Source organism: Psittacula echo (assembly GCF_963264785.1).
Source record: "Psittacula echo genome assembly, chromosome: Z".
Lineage (NCBI taxonomy): Eukaryota > Metazoa > Chordata > Aves > Psittaciformes > Psittacidae > Psittacula > Psittacula echo.
Window position 1 is genome coordinate 30,886,733 of NC_137742.1, and position 16,027 is coordinate 30,902,759.

Consider the following 16,027-nt stretch of genomic DNA (forward strand, 5'->3'; position numbering starts at 1 on the left):
TGAGGCAAGCGCCACTTCCGCCAGTCCAATTAAGCTGCCGAGCTCCCGCCCCCGGCGCCTTGGGGCGGGCCCTGTGCATGCAGTGCTGTGGGGCGCCGCGCTCTTCTAGCATGGCGTGCCTCAGTCCTACCCGCTGCCCGAAGCGTGCCCCGCGGGAGGCCCGCGGTGTGTCGCTGAGGCGCTCCCCTGCTCAGCATACCGTGTGTCGGGCCTCACCGTGCGGCGGGGGGACGGCCGTGTCCCTGGATGCTACCGCGGGGCGCTCACAGCTTACACGCTTGTGTAAATATATGTGTGTATATATATGTATACACGTATGTGCTATATGTACTTAAAAAGGAAAGCGACGCGCCTCGAGCTGCCGAGAGGGCGGGTCCGCGCGCCGTGGCTGCCTGAGGCGCCTCGGTCGTCGTAGCAACGCGGGTTGGGACTGGCCCGTTCGAGGTCCCGCCGGGCCGCGCCGCTGACGTTGGTAGTGATGCCGCAGGTGCCGTCGGTGCGGCCGCGGGCAGAAGGGGGGGCAGAGGGACGGCCGGCCCAGGCGGCGGGGCGGCGGGAGTCGGAGCTTGTCGGCGCGGTTATTCCGGGACCTTGAGGTGGCGCACCGCACGACGGAGCTTACACGTATGTGAACAGATGTGCACTCATATGTGTATTCCGTGTGTGTGCGCAACTGTGTATCATATACTGTGTTTCAGTATCTGTGTGTGTGCCTCTGCGGGCGCGCCTTCAGTTCCGATTGCTCCTGGGAAGCTGTTTGGCTTTCAGCAGCTTGTTTCTCAGCTGGGGGTGGAATTTAATGTAAAATGAGGCTGTACTTTAGCAGTGGTGATGCCCCTGGGAAGATGTGCCCTCCCGGCAGCCGTAGTTTCTGATCCATGGGTTATTTAGCTCTTTCTCCAAATACGAGGCGCTGACTGGTTCCTTGGGGTGTCAGGCACAAAGTCTGCTAGAAAGGGTGAACAAGGGAAAGGTTAGATTAAATATGAGGTTTTTCTTGCTGTGTGACGTTTATTTAATGAAGGGGATTACTGCTGTTGTGCAAATGGGCAGTACTAAAATGTTGCTCATTACAGGCCTTCTTACCACATACAAGAAAATAAATGGTGGTTTTAACTCATTCATTTCCTCATAATTATCAAATGTTTATCTTCCATGTAATGCTAAGGTCTGTGGAATCAGTCCTTTTTTACAAGAGATGATAAAAAATTAAAGTCCAAAACACAAAATGAGAGAGCTCCCAATGACAGATCTTAATCTGGCACACTTTTGAGATTATCAGTAATAAAGACAAGGGCCTGCTGAGTCCTTTCTGAGGTAGAGTCTTGAAGACTTGGACTAATGCATGTAAGACTGGACTGAGGAGTCTCGTGTTAGTGTATGGGGGTTTTTTTCTTCCCAAATGTTACATGTCCTGTTATGTTTCTTCCTGAGAAACATGACGTTTTTCTCAGTGTGTGCATCTCGGATCAACACAAAGAGACAGAATGCCTCCCTCCTGTTTTCCCAACAGCAAACAATATACACTGTTCCCCTTACACCTTGCTCTTAATTGAGCCATTTGAGTGTCAGCCTCTGTTACCTCCCCTTGGGTCAGTCACGTGATTTTTTCCTCCTTAGGCCAGGTTGTGTTCTGACACCTAGTGTACCCCTAGGCTAACCTAGCAGGTCTGCTTTTTATTTCTTCTGTCAGCAATTCTTTAGTTCAAAGTCTGTGAGAAGTCATGAATTTAAGGACGAGGCAGTCTTTGAGAAGCCAAAATCTTATTCATTGTTTGTTGGAGGGTGTGGGAGAGAATAAAATTATTTATAACAATGGTCTGTCTACATTCTATTTCATCCTTGAAAGCAAACTTTGGCCAAAGTTTTTTAGTCATACCTGCAGGAGCAGGTGTTGTATTAACTTAAGAAGTTTTTGTTCCTCAGCTTTAATTCAGTTAACATTCCTTTATCCTTGCTGGGTCTCATGGTTTTGTCCTTTTGGAGCAAACTACTCTTGTAAAGTTTAACAGAAGGTCAAGCCAGAAGCCGCTGACTGTCGCATGAGTCTATCAGGTGTCAACCACAGAGAGTTACCTTGTGCTGATATTTCCTTCCTGCGTGCTTCTAATATTAATAATACCAGAATAAAAAATGCAACTTCAGGTGGTATCCCAGCTTGGTTTTTGGCTATGCAAAAATATGTAGCTTAGAGATTTTGCTTACTTTTTGTACAGTGGGATATGTTATCCTCTTTCAACTTTATATATTAAAAATATATTTAGAAAAAGTACGTATATATGAGAGGAAACAGTGCCTGCCTATATGCTTACTACATCAGAAGCCAGACCTTACATGGCAAAACTGACTATTTATTTGCCTTCTTGTTGTAGTATCATAAGCTTACAAGAGTTTTTTTCTGGTGATTGTAAAGCTGGGATCCATTAGAAAGACAGTCCTTACAGGCAATGTGGCTAGAATGATGAAACTTTGAATGACATTAAAAGTGCTGTTACTAACTTTTTCTGAATTTTTAATTCCTTGTGCTGTAGCTTTGTCAAGAAATCACCCAATTGCATGGTTTGGTTTTAGTCCAATTAGAAGTGAACATGTGTCCTTGCCCCTGTAAAGACACAGAACCTATCCAAATGAAGGCAGTAACAGCTATTATAGCATAATATCCACTGTGAGCAGCTTAGTGTCGCATTTCAGGAAGGCAATACCCTTGCTGTAGTTTCTAATCCGGGTACTTGACTGTAACTTACAGCTTGCCTGCTGTGTTGGGAGCTTAAGAAGATAGCTTTTGTCTCTCTCTGTGCTGCCTTTCCAGAGCAGTGCTGACCTTCTCTATTCATAGAATCATAGAACAGTTAGGGTTGGAAAGGGCCTTAAGATCATCTAGTTCCAACCCCCCTGCCATGGGCAGGGACACCTCACACTAAACCATGCCAAGCAAGGCCTCATCCAACCTGGCCTTGAACACCGCCAAGGATGGAGCATTCACAACCTCTCTGGGCAACCCATTCCAGTGCCTCACCACCCTCACAGTAAAGAATTTCTTCCTTATAGCCAATCTAAACTTCCCCTGTTTAAGTTTTAACCCATTGCCCCTTGTCCTGTCACTACAGTCCCTGATGAATAGTCCATCCCCAGCATCCTTGTAGGCCCCCTGCAGATACTGGAAGGCTGCTATGAGGTCTCCACGCAGCCTTCTCTTCTGCAGGCTGAACAGCCCCAAATTCCTCAGCCTATCTTCATACGGGAGGTACTCCAGTCCCCTGATCATCCTCGTGGCCCTTCTCTGGACTTGTTCCAACAGTTCCGTGTCCTTTTTATGTTGAGGACACTAGAACTGCACACAATACTCCAAGTGAGGTCTCACGACAGCGGAGTAGAGGGGCAGGATTACCTCCTTTGACCTGCTGGTCACGCTCCTCTTGATGCAGCCCAGGATACGGTTGGCTTTCTGGGCAGCGAGCACACACTGAAGCCAGCTCATGTTCATTTTCTCATCGACCAACACCCCCAAGTCCTTCTCTGCAGGGCTGCTCTGAATCTCTTCTTTGCCCAACCTGTAGCTGTGCCTGGGATTGCTCCGACCCTGGTGTAGGACCTTGCACTTGTCATGGTTAAACTTCATAAGGTTGGCATCAGCCCACCTCACAAGCGTGTCGAGATCCCTCTGAATGGCATCCCTTCCCTCCAGCTTATCAACCGAACCACACAGCTTGGTGTCATCGGCAAACTTGCTGATGGTGCACTCAATCCCACCGTCCATGCCACCAACAAAGATGTTGAACACGACCAGTCCGAACACCGATGCCTGAAGGACACCACTCGTTACCGGTCTCCAGCCGGACATCAAGCCATTGACAACTCTTTGCGTGCGGCCATCCAGCCAGTTCTTTATCCACCGAGTGGTCCACCCATCAAATTGATGTCTCTCCAATTTAGAGACAAGGATGTCGTGTGGGACAGTGTCAAACGCTTTGCACAAGTCCAGGTAGATGACATCAACTGCTCTACCCCTGTCCATCAGTTCCGTAGCCTCATCATAGAAGGCCACCAAATTGGTCAAGCAGGATTTCCCCTTACTGAATTCACTCAGAACACAGTTATAACGGGGTCCTGAAGGAAGAGAAAAACTAAGCCAAGTGTGGTGTAGAGCGTGTGAAGACTTTGTTAAGAGTAACCCAGGATGGTTCATCTCCCTCATCTGAGTATATGGTGTTCCGAACACATCTTATCTCATTGTCATGGTAACCTGGGATAGTTCCTTCCCATCCAAGTCTGTAGAGTCCCAAGAACACCTTATCATTACAGTAACCTTGGATAGTTCACTTCTTCCTATCTGAATATGCAGAGTCACAGGCATATTTTATCCTATTTTGATAATAATTCAGGATAGTTTGCTTCCTCCCCCATCTACACCCATCTGTGTACAGGCACCAATGTAATGGCCAGCTGCAGATCTCAGAATTCAGACAGCAGCACTTGCATTATATTAGCACATCTGCTAGTGAGCAAAACAAGAGATTGCATATATATGATATGTTAATCCCAGTGTGAGTTTTATTATCCACCCCTTCAGTGCTTTCCATTGAGCCTCGCTCCCAAGCAAGGTTCCACTGCATCAGGTCCCCGTTTGATTAACGCTGATTTCCATTGTGACAATGAGATGCTTTCATTAAAGCCAGAGCTTTCATTTGCTGAGTTTTGTTCCGTGTGCCTGAGGGATCCTCACCTGCTTTTCACTTGTAGATACTTAGACCTGCTTTTAACATGTAGATACTTACACCTCAATTAGTGGGACACTGGTATCATGCAGTGTGGTTACATGGCCAAATTATATGATGTTCATTTACTGCACACTGGCTTACTGGAGGGAATTCATTTCAAAAGTAATGGTAGCTGTCTTTCAACACTATTTTATGATGACACATTTGCCAAACAATCATTGGCATATTGCAAATCTCATTTCAACCTTTTTTATTTTATTGCTGCAGGCAGCTAATTAGAATAATTAGGTGTTTGCCCAGTGAGGTGACTCTCCACTGAGAAATCAGCTGGATCAAGGTTTAGCATGCTGTATATAAGCACATGTGTTATACATACTTTGTAAAACGTGCATTATACATCATCTGTATAAATCTGTCACAGCTTTGAACGTCCTTTACACTGCAACTAGGTAATTTCCCTTCAAGTCTTGTAATTATCTCTATCACCAAAATATTTCAGGGCACTTGTGGGTCTTGGAAAGTTAATGACAGCATCAAAGCTGCTTGGTTAAGCCGAATCTTCCAAAACTAATAAAAGCATGACAGGATTACCTCCCTTTTGCCCTCTTTGTTTCATATTCAGAAGATGAAGTAATCAGTTACAGCATAGTCAAAGCACTGGAGATCAAGTGAGTAAGCCGTATGCTGGAAGCAGTTATTCTCTCAGTCAAGCAGGCAAAAAAAGCTCTGACGTTGCTGTGTTCTTTCCTGTAAACAATTATAGAACTAAATGGTTTTGGGGCTTGCTGGTTTTCTGTGAATTTGTTTGCTGTGGCCCTCAAGAATGCAAACTGAAAGGTTCCTTGGTGCAGAGGAGGGCAGCATATTAAAAAGGAACTGTTGTCTTAAACATTTCCTGCATCAAATAATTCTGAATCATGCTGAGTGTGTGCCATTCTTGTACCACTCTTCTTATGCCCACTCATGTCCCAGCCACCAGCTATTACTGACAGAATCTTTATGCATGAGAGAGGCAGCATTCTGCCAAGGACATTCATAATTTACTGAGCTTTCACTGCACAGCTATTAATGAAAATTCCATGTAACAATCTGGACAGCTATTTTTTCTGTGGGTGTTTTTTTGTTCTTTCAGTAGCGAATGACTTTGCATTTTACGGAGAGAATACACAAGACTTTCTGTTCCCAGAGTGCAAGCTGGCTCCTGCGTATCCTGATAGTAGATAATTAGTGATGAAAAATTCTCATTTTCCAGTAAGTTGCCTGAAACTGGTACTTTCCATATGTGATTGAAGAAGGAAGGAATTCAGCTGCTTAGAAGTAACTTCGTGAGCACTGGAATTTGACTTTCTCTTTGAGCAGAGGGGGATGCTCATGTGCTCTTTCTTGTGAATATGGAAGTGCTGCAGAGAATATACCTAAAGAGTATAAGCTATCCTCACAATTAAACATCTTAATCACAGACAGTAAGAATAATGTCTCTGCATAAGCAGGTTAGAAGTCCTAACAGCAAAATTTTGTGTTCAATTATGTACCTCCATCCACAGATCATGTGAAAGGGCCAGGTGCCTGAAAGATTTTGAAGGTTTTTCATGCCAATTGTATTTGAGGATGTCTGCTTTCTACGCATTTTCTTTCTCTCATGTGTGGGCCTTGTTTTTTCACTCTGTTTGTTCAGTCGTCTCTTGGGGGTCTTAATGTTTTCATATCTTTGTAAATCCTTCCAGTGCCCATTCTTGCTGGGGTTTATTGTTTTCTGAAGCAGCAATAGCAGCCTAAAATGATTATATTTTCATCCTTCTCACTGCATTATGGATTGGATTATGCAGAAGAAGCAACAAAACTGACTTTGAATTTTACTAATCTGAGTCCACTGCAGCTTAGAATAGCTTTGACCAGAGATTTTGAACTGCAGACTCAATTTTGCATTGATTCCTTCAGAAAGTTCTTGTAATTACCCTACAAACTAGGAATGCCATTATTTCACATGAAAAGCTGGGGTTTGTGCTTAAATTGCAGGTATAGAAAATACTAGTCTTAAGAAAAACTGTTAGAAAGTTCTACCTAACACAAGAATACTTTCTGTATATTTAGAACAGAAATTTAGAGACATGTTCTGGTTAACCAGTGTTACATCTTATGATTCTCTAAGGCAGAGCAGGTGGGAAACCCATTTAGATTTTCAGGTGCTGAGCACAGGGGCTTGATACTCTTTGAGATGCCATGGGTTATCCTTTGTGGAATGCTGTTGCTGTCTCCAAAGAACATGAGCCTCCTGTGGTCTTCACTCCCATCTTCCTGCTTTGCATGGGAATTTGAGTGATCTTTCATGTCGAAAATGCCAGAAGAGCTGCCTGCAGTTCGGCCCCTTAATCTTAACCTTAGCAGGAAGGTACTGCAATTCAGTCTTACCCTGTGTCTTCATTTCTTTCCTGGTTTTACACTGGTACTGGTTTCCATGGCAGCATGTACCCAGATTGCTTGGAAATAATGGCAGTAATGTCAACATTGCTTTAAATGCCTGACAGACTTGTCTGTCTTGTGTCCTTTCAGAGGTGTTAGCCTTAATTTTGCAAAGGAGGGCAGGGCTGGTGGGGTGAAACCTTTGCTCTCGGCAGGGGCAGCCAGCAGGAGAAAAGAGGAGGGGAAGAGAAAAGAGTGTCAAAGGAAAATGAGGAAACAAAGGCAGAGATGTGGGGGAAGAGTCTTCATGGAATACACAGAGAAGCAAAGAGGACTGAGGGATGACGGGAGGCAGGAAAGCATGGCTATACAGAGAAGAAGGTGCTGAGTGCAGTGGAAAACAGAATGGAGGGCAGTAATGAAGCAGGAGTGGTGGATGAACGAGAGGACATGAGAACTCCCTTGGGAGTATCAAGCCTACAGAAAATGGTAGGAAGAAATAAGTAGCCTGGAGGGGAAAAGGGACAAAAGAAGAATTATTTGTGTGCATCCCTGTTACGAAATTCGATAGGAGGGGGTGAAGGGGACTTCAAGATTTTGAGTGATGGTTTGAAAGGATGTGATAAATGAGGCATTAGAAATAATGTCACTCCAGAGGGGAACCGAGATGTGACTGTTGGATCTCTTTTGGTAGATTAAATTCCAGTTTGGATCTCAGCTGGGAGAAAATCAACAAGATGGTGCAGACTCTCCTCATCTCAGCACAGGCCAAGCAGTGGCTTGCTTCTGTGAGTACTAACATTACAGTGCTGACCTGAGAGTATTGCCTGGTTACCTGCCCTTTCTGGCATATCAGGATTTTTGCCCATTTAGCTACTATTTAGCTACTGTTTTCTAGTTCTACAGCCTATGTCATTTAACACATATTGCAGTTGCTGGAAAGAGGCCTGTAGCTCACAGCGCCTTAATTAGCTACAAGTTAAAAGTGGTTGCAGGGGTAGAGTCAGATGCTTCAATTGTGGAAACTTACATCACCAAACCCCAAGCCCTCAGATGGTATTTCCCACTAAATTTGTTTAGCAAGAACCTGAGAATGAGAGATGGTGGAAAACTGCACAAACAGTACTTCGGGTACAGCATCATGAAAGCGTTTTCTATAATACACAGTGCTTACTGTCATGGGTACTTAGCTTCCACTCTCAGCTAGAAGTCCTAGTTTTTCCCTGAGCAATGTTGTATGCCAATCCCCTTAAGAACACAGGAGTTTATATTCCCTCAGAACTGTGAAACAGAGGAGGGAGAGAAATAAAACCTGTGAACCTACTATTAGAAAGTGCTACACATAAAAGACAGCCAGCAGAAGCAATGGTGTATCTACTCATGAGGGTGGTAAGAGCTGCTGTTGTCCTGTCTTTGTACTGTATCTGACCTAAAACAATGAAGAAAAAAATCGTTGATGAAATCAGTAGGGTTTTTTCTCACCAGCATTGCTGTTTTCTAACAAGGATGTCTATTTTCTGCAGTCATCGTAAATAGATTAATACTCTGTGTAGTTATGTCTACTTGGTTAGCACATTATTACACAGGAACGACTTTGAGATTGAGAATTAACCTGGCAGCATATGAGAAATATATAGGAATGGGTTTCTAGGTTGTCTTCTGTCCTCTTACTCGCAGCAGCCCTTTGAAATACTGATTGCTACTTATCTAATCACTTCTCTGATGATAAGAAGTTTGTAATCCCTTTACATTCAGTGTAGCTGTTCTGTCAGTCAGAGACTGGTTTTGTTGCAACCTTTAGATGGCGACAGGGGTCCAGTGAATTTCTTTTGCATTTCTTTTGGCCATGTCTTGCTGAAACGAGGTTTAACAAAGGAACATGAAACTCTTGAGAAAACTACAAGGGACAGAGGACAGTGTCTGTTCTGAACTGGTTCAACTCTTTTGGAAATGAACGAGAGGTTTGCTTTGGACTAGATACTTCTATCAGTTCTCTTGAAGATAAGCAAAGAATTAACTTGCGGTGGTTTTGCTAGGGATCTTCTAAGAATGAAACCGATTGATTTCCTCAAAAGATGGCATATCTCTCTGAGGCCCTCCCTGTGTGACAAGTCAGAGGAGTAAAGTAGATGTTACAGAGTTATCAGGAGTTTAAGCCTTTTGATATCCTAAATTTAGGATGAGAAAGAAAAGTAAATGAGCCATAGTATCAGCAAGAGAAACTATAGTGAAAACAGTCTAATCAATCCTATTTCTCATCCTTGAACTGCAGGTGATTGTGACTGCCATCTCTTTATGTTTCTAGCTATCCAGTCACTCAGACTCTAAATTCGGGGTCCTAAAGGACATATGAAATTTAATGCTTTCTCAGTTTTATGTTTGTGCATGGAAACAGTTTTTAAAGTCTGCCAATAACTGCTCTTCTGTAAAATTCATGGGGTGGGCATCTCCCTTGCTTGCGCTTGCGCATTTTTGTCGGCACAAAAGATAGATTCTGCATCGGGAATTTTGTATAGCATTTCTGATTAGATTTTCAAAGGGAACAGGTGCTAAGCTATTAAACTTCAGTGGATCATAATGGAATTGGAGCATCTAGCTCTTTCAGAGTTTCTGAGGAGTTCTGCTCTTTTTCAGTTCTGGCATACCAACGAAGCGAGTAAAACTGGCAAAGCACGGTAAAAACCATAGCCATCCATTTTGGTGGCAGTATGACTGAAATACCTGTGATTGAGATCTGCTGCAGAGTAAGGTGCCATATTTGCAGAGTCCCCTTTTTCTCCAGGGTTACATTCCCGCACATTTTTTCGTTGCTTAGTCCCAGTTCCAACACATAATATTTGCATGCAGCCATCAAACGAACAGCAGATGCTCTCACCCTTCAATTCAGTGAAACTCCCAGAAAGCAGTCTATGTAAATTAAGCACAGTTAACAATTGCAGAATCCACGTGCATAATCTAGTTTTGCATTGGCTCACTTCATTAAAATATTATAGGCCAAATACAGTGAGTAAACACATCCTTCCCAAATACCAGCAGATGCATTCTCAGGGTTTTGCATCAGTGCTCTTCATAACCCTGCTTAATTTTAATCTTCCAGTTGATATTCACCCTTTGTGAGTAAGAAATGACAGAATTCTGCCCCTGTGCAGTGGTCTTATCTGAAGGTGATGGGCCTGCATATCACTGAAAGCAATCTTCAGCATTTCCTTACAAATTACATACAAAGCCAGTGTCCTGAATAGGTAGTGTGACGATACATATAGCATGCCTGTCTTGTCAATTCCTCACGTGGCTTCTCTTGGAAACAATGAGTGTGGGCTTTCCCCTCAGCTTCAGGATGCTTTCTGTAAAGCCAGGTTGAGATGGCTGACACAGTAATAGGGAGCATGAAGAACCTGTGGGCCACATCCTGGAGTTTTCAGTTACTCAAGACTTACATGAAGTTCAGTGGAATTTTCATTGTACTAGGGACACAGGGTCAATTCTTTCATCTTTGTGACACTGCCTGTGGCTAACCCTGAAAGAGCACATCGAATGGCCTGTGATTGAGTCTGAAACCTTTTATGAACAGTCTCTTTGTCATAGCTTATTCTTAAGCCCAGTTTTCTCAGAGATCATTGTTTAGAAGTGTTGCAGATAAAGCACTCTTGCCGATAGTCTGGCTCTTGGGCAGTGAAATCCAGCAGCTCAGTGACCGCAGGATTTTGACCTGAAGAGCCTGCTGAGACTGATGCCTCTATTCCATCTGAGTGGGGGCTTGTTTTTGTGTTATATTGTGTTGTATCTCTTCCTCAAAGACAAAATCTTTAAATCTCAAAATTTAATTTAGAATTTACATTTTTCTGTCTCTGAGGTTTCTTTTTTGCTGTCTGATTCTGGATTAAAGTGACTAATTAAATTACTATGTCTGAAAGGTTTGCGTGCCCATGAAAAGAATTTAGACTCTTTGCCTACTTAATAATTGTGTCATATATTCTTCATCATTCCTGAAAAAAACTTGTTGAAATGGGTCTTTAATAGATGTTCTTGGAACATCACTTTTTAATAAAATATTTTGAATAATTCTGAAATATGCAGGATTTTATTTTAAGTAATGAAGTCTTGTAGTTTTTCAGTTCAGCTAAATGTTAAATTTTCTGGGCAAGCACTGTTGTGCTTTTATGTAAGAAGGATTTTTCAGAGTATCCTAGGCTTGCAGAAAAACCCTGAAACTTAAATCACAACCATATGCCATATAGAGACTGTGAGTATAAGCCCTTAGGGGGAAATTAATCCCATACTATGGAGAGCAGTACTGGTTCTGGCAACAACTTGGTCTAACAAAGACCAGCCTTTTCCTATGAATAGTACCAGTTGATTATGACATAACAACATGCCTTGCAACAGGTGGCTCCATGCTGATGTAGAGATTCAGCAGGACAGCTGAGAAGCACCCAGGGTACACCTGTGTGGACTGGCACCAGGCTCAGATGCAGTACAACTGATAAGCACAGTATCACACTGCCACAGTGTTTTCAGCCGTCAGCTCAAATCAGTCTTTCTGCACAGTCCTGTACTAGTTCAAGATAGAGCTTTTAAGGGGGAATCCTCCAAGTTGTTTTATGTAGACGTTCTTCTTGGCTACTCCCTTTAAAAAGAAGGGAGAGCATCACAACAAGAAGCTCCCAGCACAGCGAAGCAGAAAGCAGATGGACAGGTCTCTATAGTGATAGAAGGAAACTTCCTGTGGAACTGAGATTGCTGCAGTGCAGCCATTTAGTTGACTAAAATCAAACCAGCAAGGGAGGATTTGTCCTGAACATTCACCACAGTCGATGGGAGGGTCTCTTACCTCTCTGCAAGCAGTCTATCTTCAAACACGTAATAGAGCACACACTACTGGATGATACACAAGCCACTCCAGGCAGCTACCTCAGAAAAATAACCTGTGTGCTCCTGAAGCAATCTGGTTGGTCACAGATAACAGCAAGAGAGATGGTGAGCAGAGAAATATGATCAACTTCTAGTACACCAGATAGCAAGCTGCTGAATTTGGAATTACTTATTGGTGTTTATGCAAAACCACTTTAGAGGTATACATTTAAGCAAGCAGATCACTTTGGGGATTTTGAATTAATCCATAAGATTATGGATGGGGGCTGGGGCTCTGCTATGTGAGATATAACAGGCTACAAAAATGAAATGTTTTTTATTAGAATTATCATCTTGTTCTGAGATAATTTTGTAAGGTATTAAGTTAGCAATATCTAGTTTATTTTCATCTCAAGCCTTAGAGATATGCATATAATAAGGGAGAGGAGACAGAAATAAGAACACTGTGTTTTTCATCCAAGAACTAGGTTTTCTTTGGTAAAATCTTTTTAGTGAGTGCACTGCTGACTGTTACTTAGAGTGTACTGAGCAAGTCTCACAAGCTGTATTGTCAATGTTCTGTATGAAAGATAACCCCTTAGAAGTTACTATATAATGGTAGAGAAAGAATAGAAACAGGCTGGGTGTTTGCTTTATGGTAAGCAAAATTGCTTATTTTAAATGAGGTACCAATGAGCTGAGCAGCTCAGTAGTAAAACATCATAGCAGACAAAAGGGTTTTCTTCCATAGATGAAGAAGCCTGGCTTTGCATAATTTCAGCCTGGTCTGCTGCCATAGGTTAATAACAATGAACTGACTTCCCCCTTCTATTAGCTTGTCAAATGCCTTTCTTTTTCTTTCTTTTTTCTTCCTCTTTTTTTTTTTTTTTTTTTTTAATTTGTGTTTTTGGGGAGGGAGAGTGAAAATTACAACCATGAAGATCTGCTTCAGAACTGCAAAAGCAACATCTGAAAAGTAAGCTCTTCACCCTTTTCATGCATTTGAATACTTCAGCACTAGGTAGATACTTTCTGGTGGGTAGGTAAATTCCCTGGATTAATTCAGCTATGGAGAAAGTGGGAAGTAGCAAGGAACTAGTTATTTTTTCCAAGGTTCATGACCATTTGAGGAACATAAACATACAAAAATCTATGTGACCTGATGAGATCCACCCCAGAGGCCTGAGGGAACTGGCTGATGTAGTTGCCAAATCACTCTCCATGGTGGCTGGAGGACCATGAGGATGATAAGGGGGCCGGTATCAATACACATGGGAGATGAAGGGGTCGAGAATACCCCTAAGGAGAATGACTTGGGGATGCTGGTGGGTGAAGGATTGGACATGAGCTGGCAGCGTGTGCTTGCAGCCCAGAAATCCAACCGTATGCTGGGCTGTATCACAAGAAGTGTGACCAGCGGATCAAGTGAAGTGATTCTGCCCCTTTGCTCTTGTGAGACCCCATCTGCAGTGCTGGATCCAGATCTGGAGTCCTCAGCATAGCAAAGTCATGCACCTGCTGGAGAGGGTCCAGAAAAGGGCCACAGAAATGATCAGAGGGCTGGAGCACCTCTACTATGAGAAAAGGCTGAGAGAGTTGGGGTTGTTCAGCCTGGAGAAGACTCAGGGAGACCCTTTTGTGGCCTTTCAGGCCTTAAAAGGGGCCTATAAGAAAGATGGGGAGAGACTTTTTAGCAGGGCCTGTTGTGACAGGACAAGGGGTGATGGTTTTAAACTAAAAGAGGGGAAATTCAGGCTGGACATGAGGAAGAAATTCTTTACAATGAGGGTGGTAAAACACTGGCCCAGGTTGCCCAGAGAGGTGGTGGATGCACCATCCCTGGAGACATCCAAGACCAGGCTGGACAGTTCTGGGCAATCTGATCTCATTGAAGATGTCCCTGCTCATTGCAAGGGGGTTGGACTAGACGACCTTTGAAGGTCCCTTCCAACTCAAACCATTCTATTTGTGTAATACATATTTCTGACCATATTAGAGGAATAGTGTAATATTTCTTTAGATTATTGTTCCGAAATTCCTTAGAATACAGATGGTATCATATGTAAATGAGATGGTATCATATGTAAATATGTGCTTTGAGATTTTAATTAGAACTTTCCTTGCTGACATGGTTTAGGATGGGTTACTACAGAATTCAAGACATATATCAATATTGGTATCTCCATTTTTAAGACTTCTTAAAGTTTTTTAATGCAATTACATTACTCTAACTTGGACCAACAACAGCAGCAGGACAATATTAATACGGATTTAAAACATACTTAAAAGGCAGCCTAATGGGCTGCAGGAGAGAAACTCAAAGCATGTCAGCTTGCCTTCAAAACAGCATTTAAATAAAAAGTGTAATTCACTCCAGAATGTTTTGAAGAGACTAGAGGCTATGTTTGATCCATGCTTTGGACAATGGAGCTTCTCATTGTCCCAGATTGTTTCATGTGTTGGTTCAGCACATGCCTGAAAGTAATGTGCAGTCACTCATTCACTACTCAGTAAGATTTTAATGATGGGGAAAGTCAAAATGATCAGTCAGATTTTCTGCATTCTCACCTTTTCAGAGGGATACATGCTCCTGATTTGTTATTAGTTCCATTTAGGAGAGTTATCATATTGCTTCCACATGTCTTGCAAAGCTGAGATCTTGCATAAGCATCATTAAAAAGGAAACCCACACCACTTAGGTTGTTTTCTTATCTCTGAAGGTCATTTTCATCTGTTTTCATAGAAACAAACTCTGAAAGCCATATTACTTCCATTTCATAATTTTCTGTGTTTTGGAGTCAGAAAAACTAACTTGAAATTCCATTGCTCTCTGATTATTTATGTATTTGCATTGCAAAATTTATATTTCAAGTGTAAGTGTAAAAATGAACAGAAGATTGTAATTTGGATTGAAAGTTAAAACCCAGTCATGATAAAGCCCTTGCCAAGGACAGGCACTGAAAAAGAAACCTGAACTCTGCTCTTTTCCTGCATGGTCAAAAGTTCTTCTCTCTCTGAGAATAATAGTTTACTCTCAAAAGATGGAGAGGAGTGAGTAAGGAAAAAAGATGAGTACTTCTGAAAGCAGATATATCTCTACTTATGAACTGATACATGATGGTTCAGGTATGAACCTGTGCTGGCTGAAGTAGTCTCAAGCACTCCCTTGATCATTCTAAAGCACTGTCTGCTGTACAGCAAGAGATTTCCTGCTGTAATGAGTCCAGCATCTATTATAACAACGAATGAAAATCTGAAAAACAGAAGGCTAAGTAACCATCTTTCAGCTGCAGAGGTTTAAATCTCAGAATTTCACTTTAATAGCTAGAAACCTTTTCACTAATTTCAAAGTACATTTGGCTGACTGATTTTCACTTGTTTTACTCAAGACAGAGTAGGCCTTCATCACCCTCTTCATTTTGGAAACACTACATTCTTCGAATTTTGCACCAATTTTAAGTACTTGTTTTGAACTTCTGGAACTTGATTATTCCTGGCCAAGGAAGACTGAAGCTGTAAATTCCTTTTTGCTGTATTAGCTTGAGAAAGTCTTGCCTGAAAAAATCTGGAGCATTCCCTCCCTTGCAGGCAAGGTCTTGTGTTCTCAGAGAGTACAAATAAATCTCATCCATCACAAATTATGCACTCGTAAATAAAAAGCTTTCTCTAGCAATGTAGCAGAGAGTTAAATGCTGACTAATATAAAACAGTTAACATCTGCTTACCCATTCTGTCATCTTTTACCATATAATATCAGAAAATGGTTTTGGTTGGAAAGGGCCTTCAAGATCATCTAGTTCCAGCCCCCCACCATGACACCTTCCACATACCAAACATAGGACTCGGCTGAATCTTCAGTGTAATATAACAACTACTGGAGGAATTTTATTGCCTTTGTGTGTGACACTGGTTGAATTTACTTTCAGCTTATATAGTGTTAACAACCCTTTATTTGTCACTTGAGTCTAAACCAATGTCTTTTGGTCCCCTTTGAATGGATCATTAGGAATATGGGAACCTTATGTACGAAGGGCTTCTCTTTCTTGTTATATGCTGTT

General features: G+C 42.4%; 1 protein-coding gene across 1 annotated transcript; it reads left to right on the top strand.

The window, feature by feature from the left end:
- Positions 1-1,380: 1,380 nt before the first annotated feature.
- SPATA6L (spermatogenesis associated 6 like) lies at positions 1,381-5,942 on the top strand (the record flags this gene model as incomplete). The annotated part of the gene is made up of 2 exons (XM_080638291.1): positions 1,381-1,567; positions 5,851-5,942. 2 exons carry the CDS (start codon positions 1,381-1,383, stop codon positions 5,940-5,942), a joined length of 279 nt encoding a protein of 92 aa, XP_080494417.1.
- Between the last annotated feature and the right edge of the window lie 10,085 nt (positions 5,943-16,027).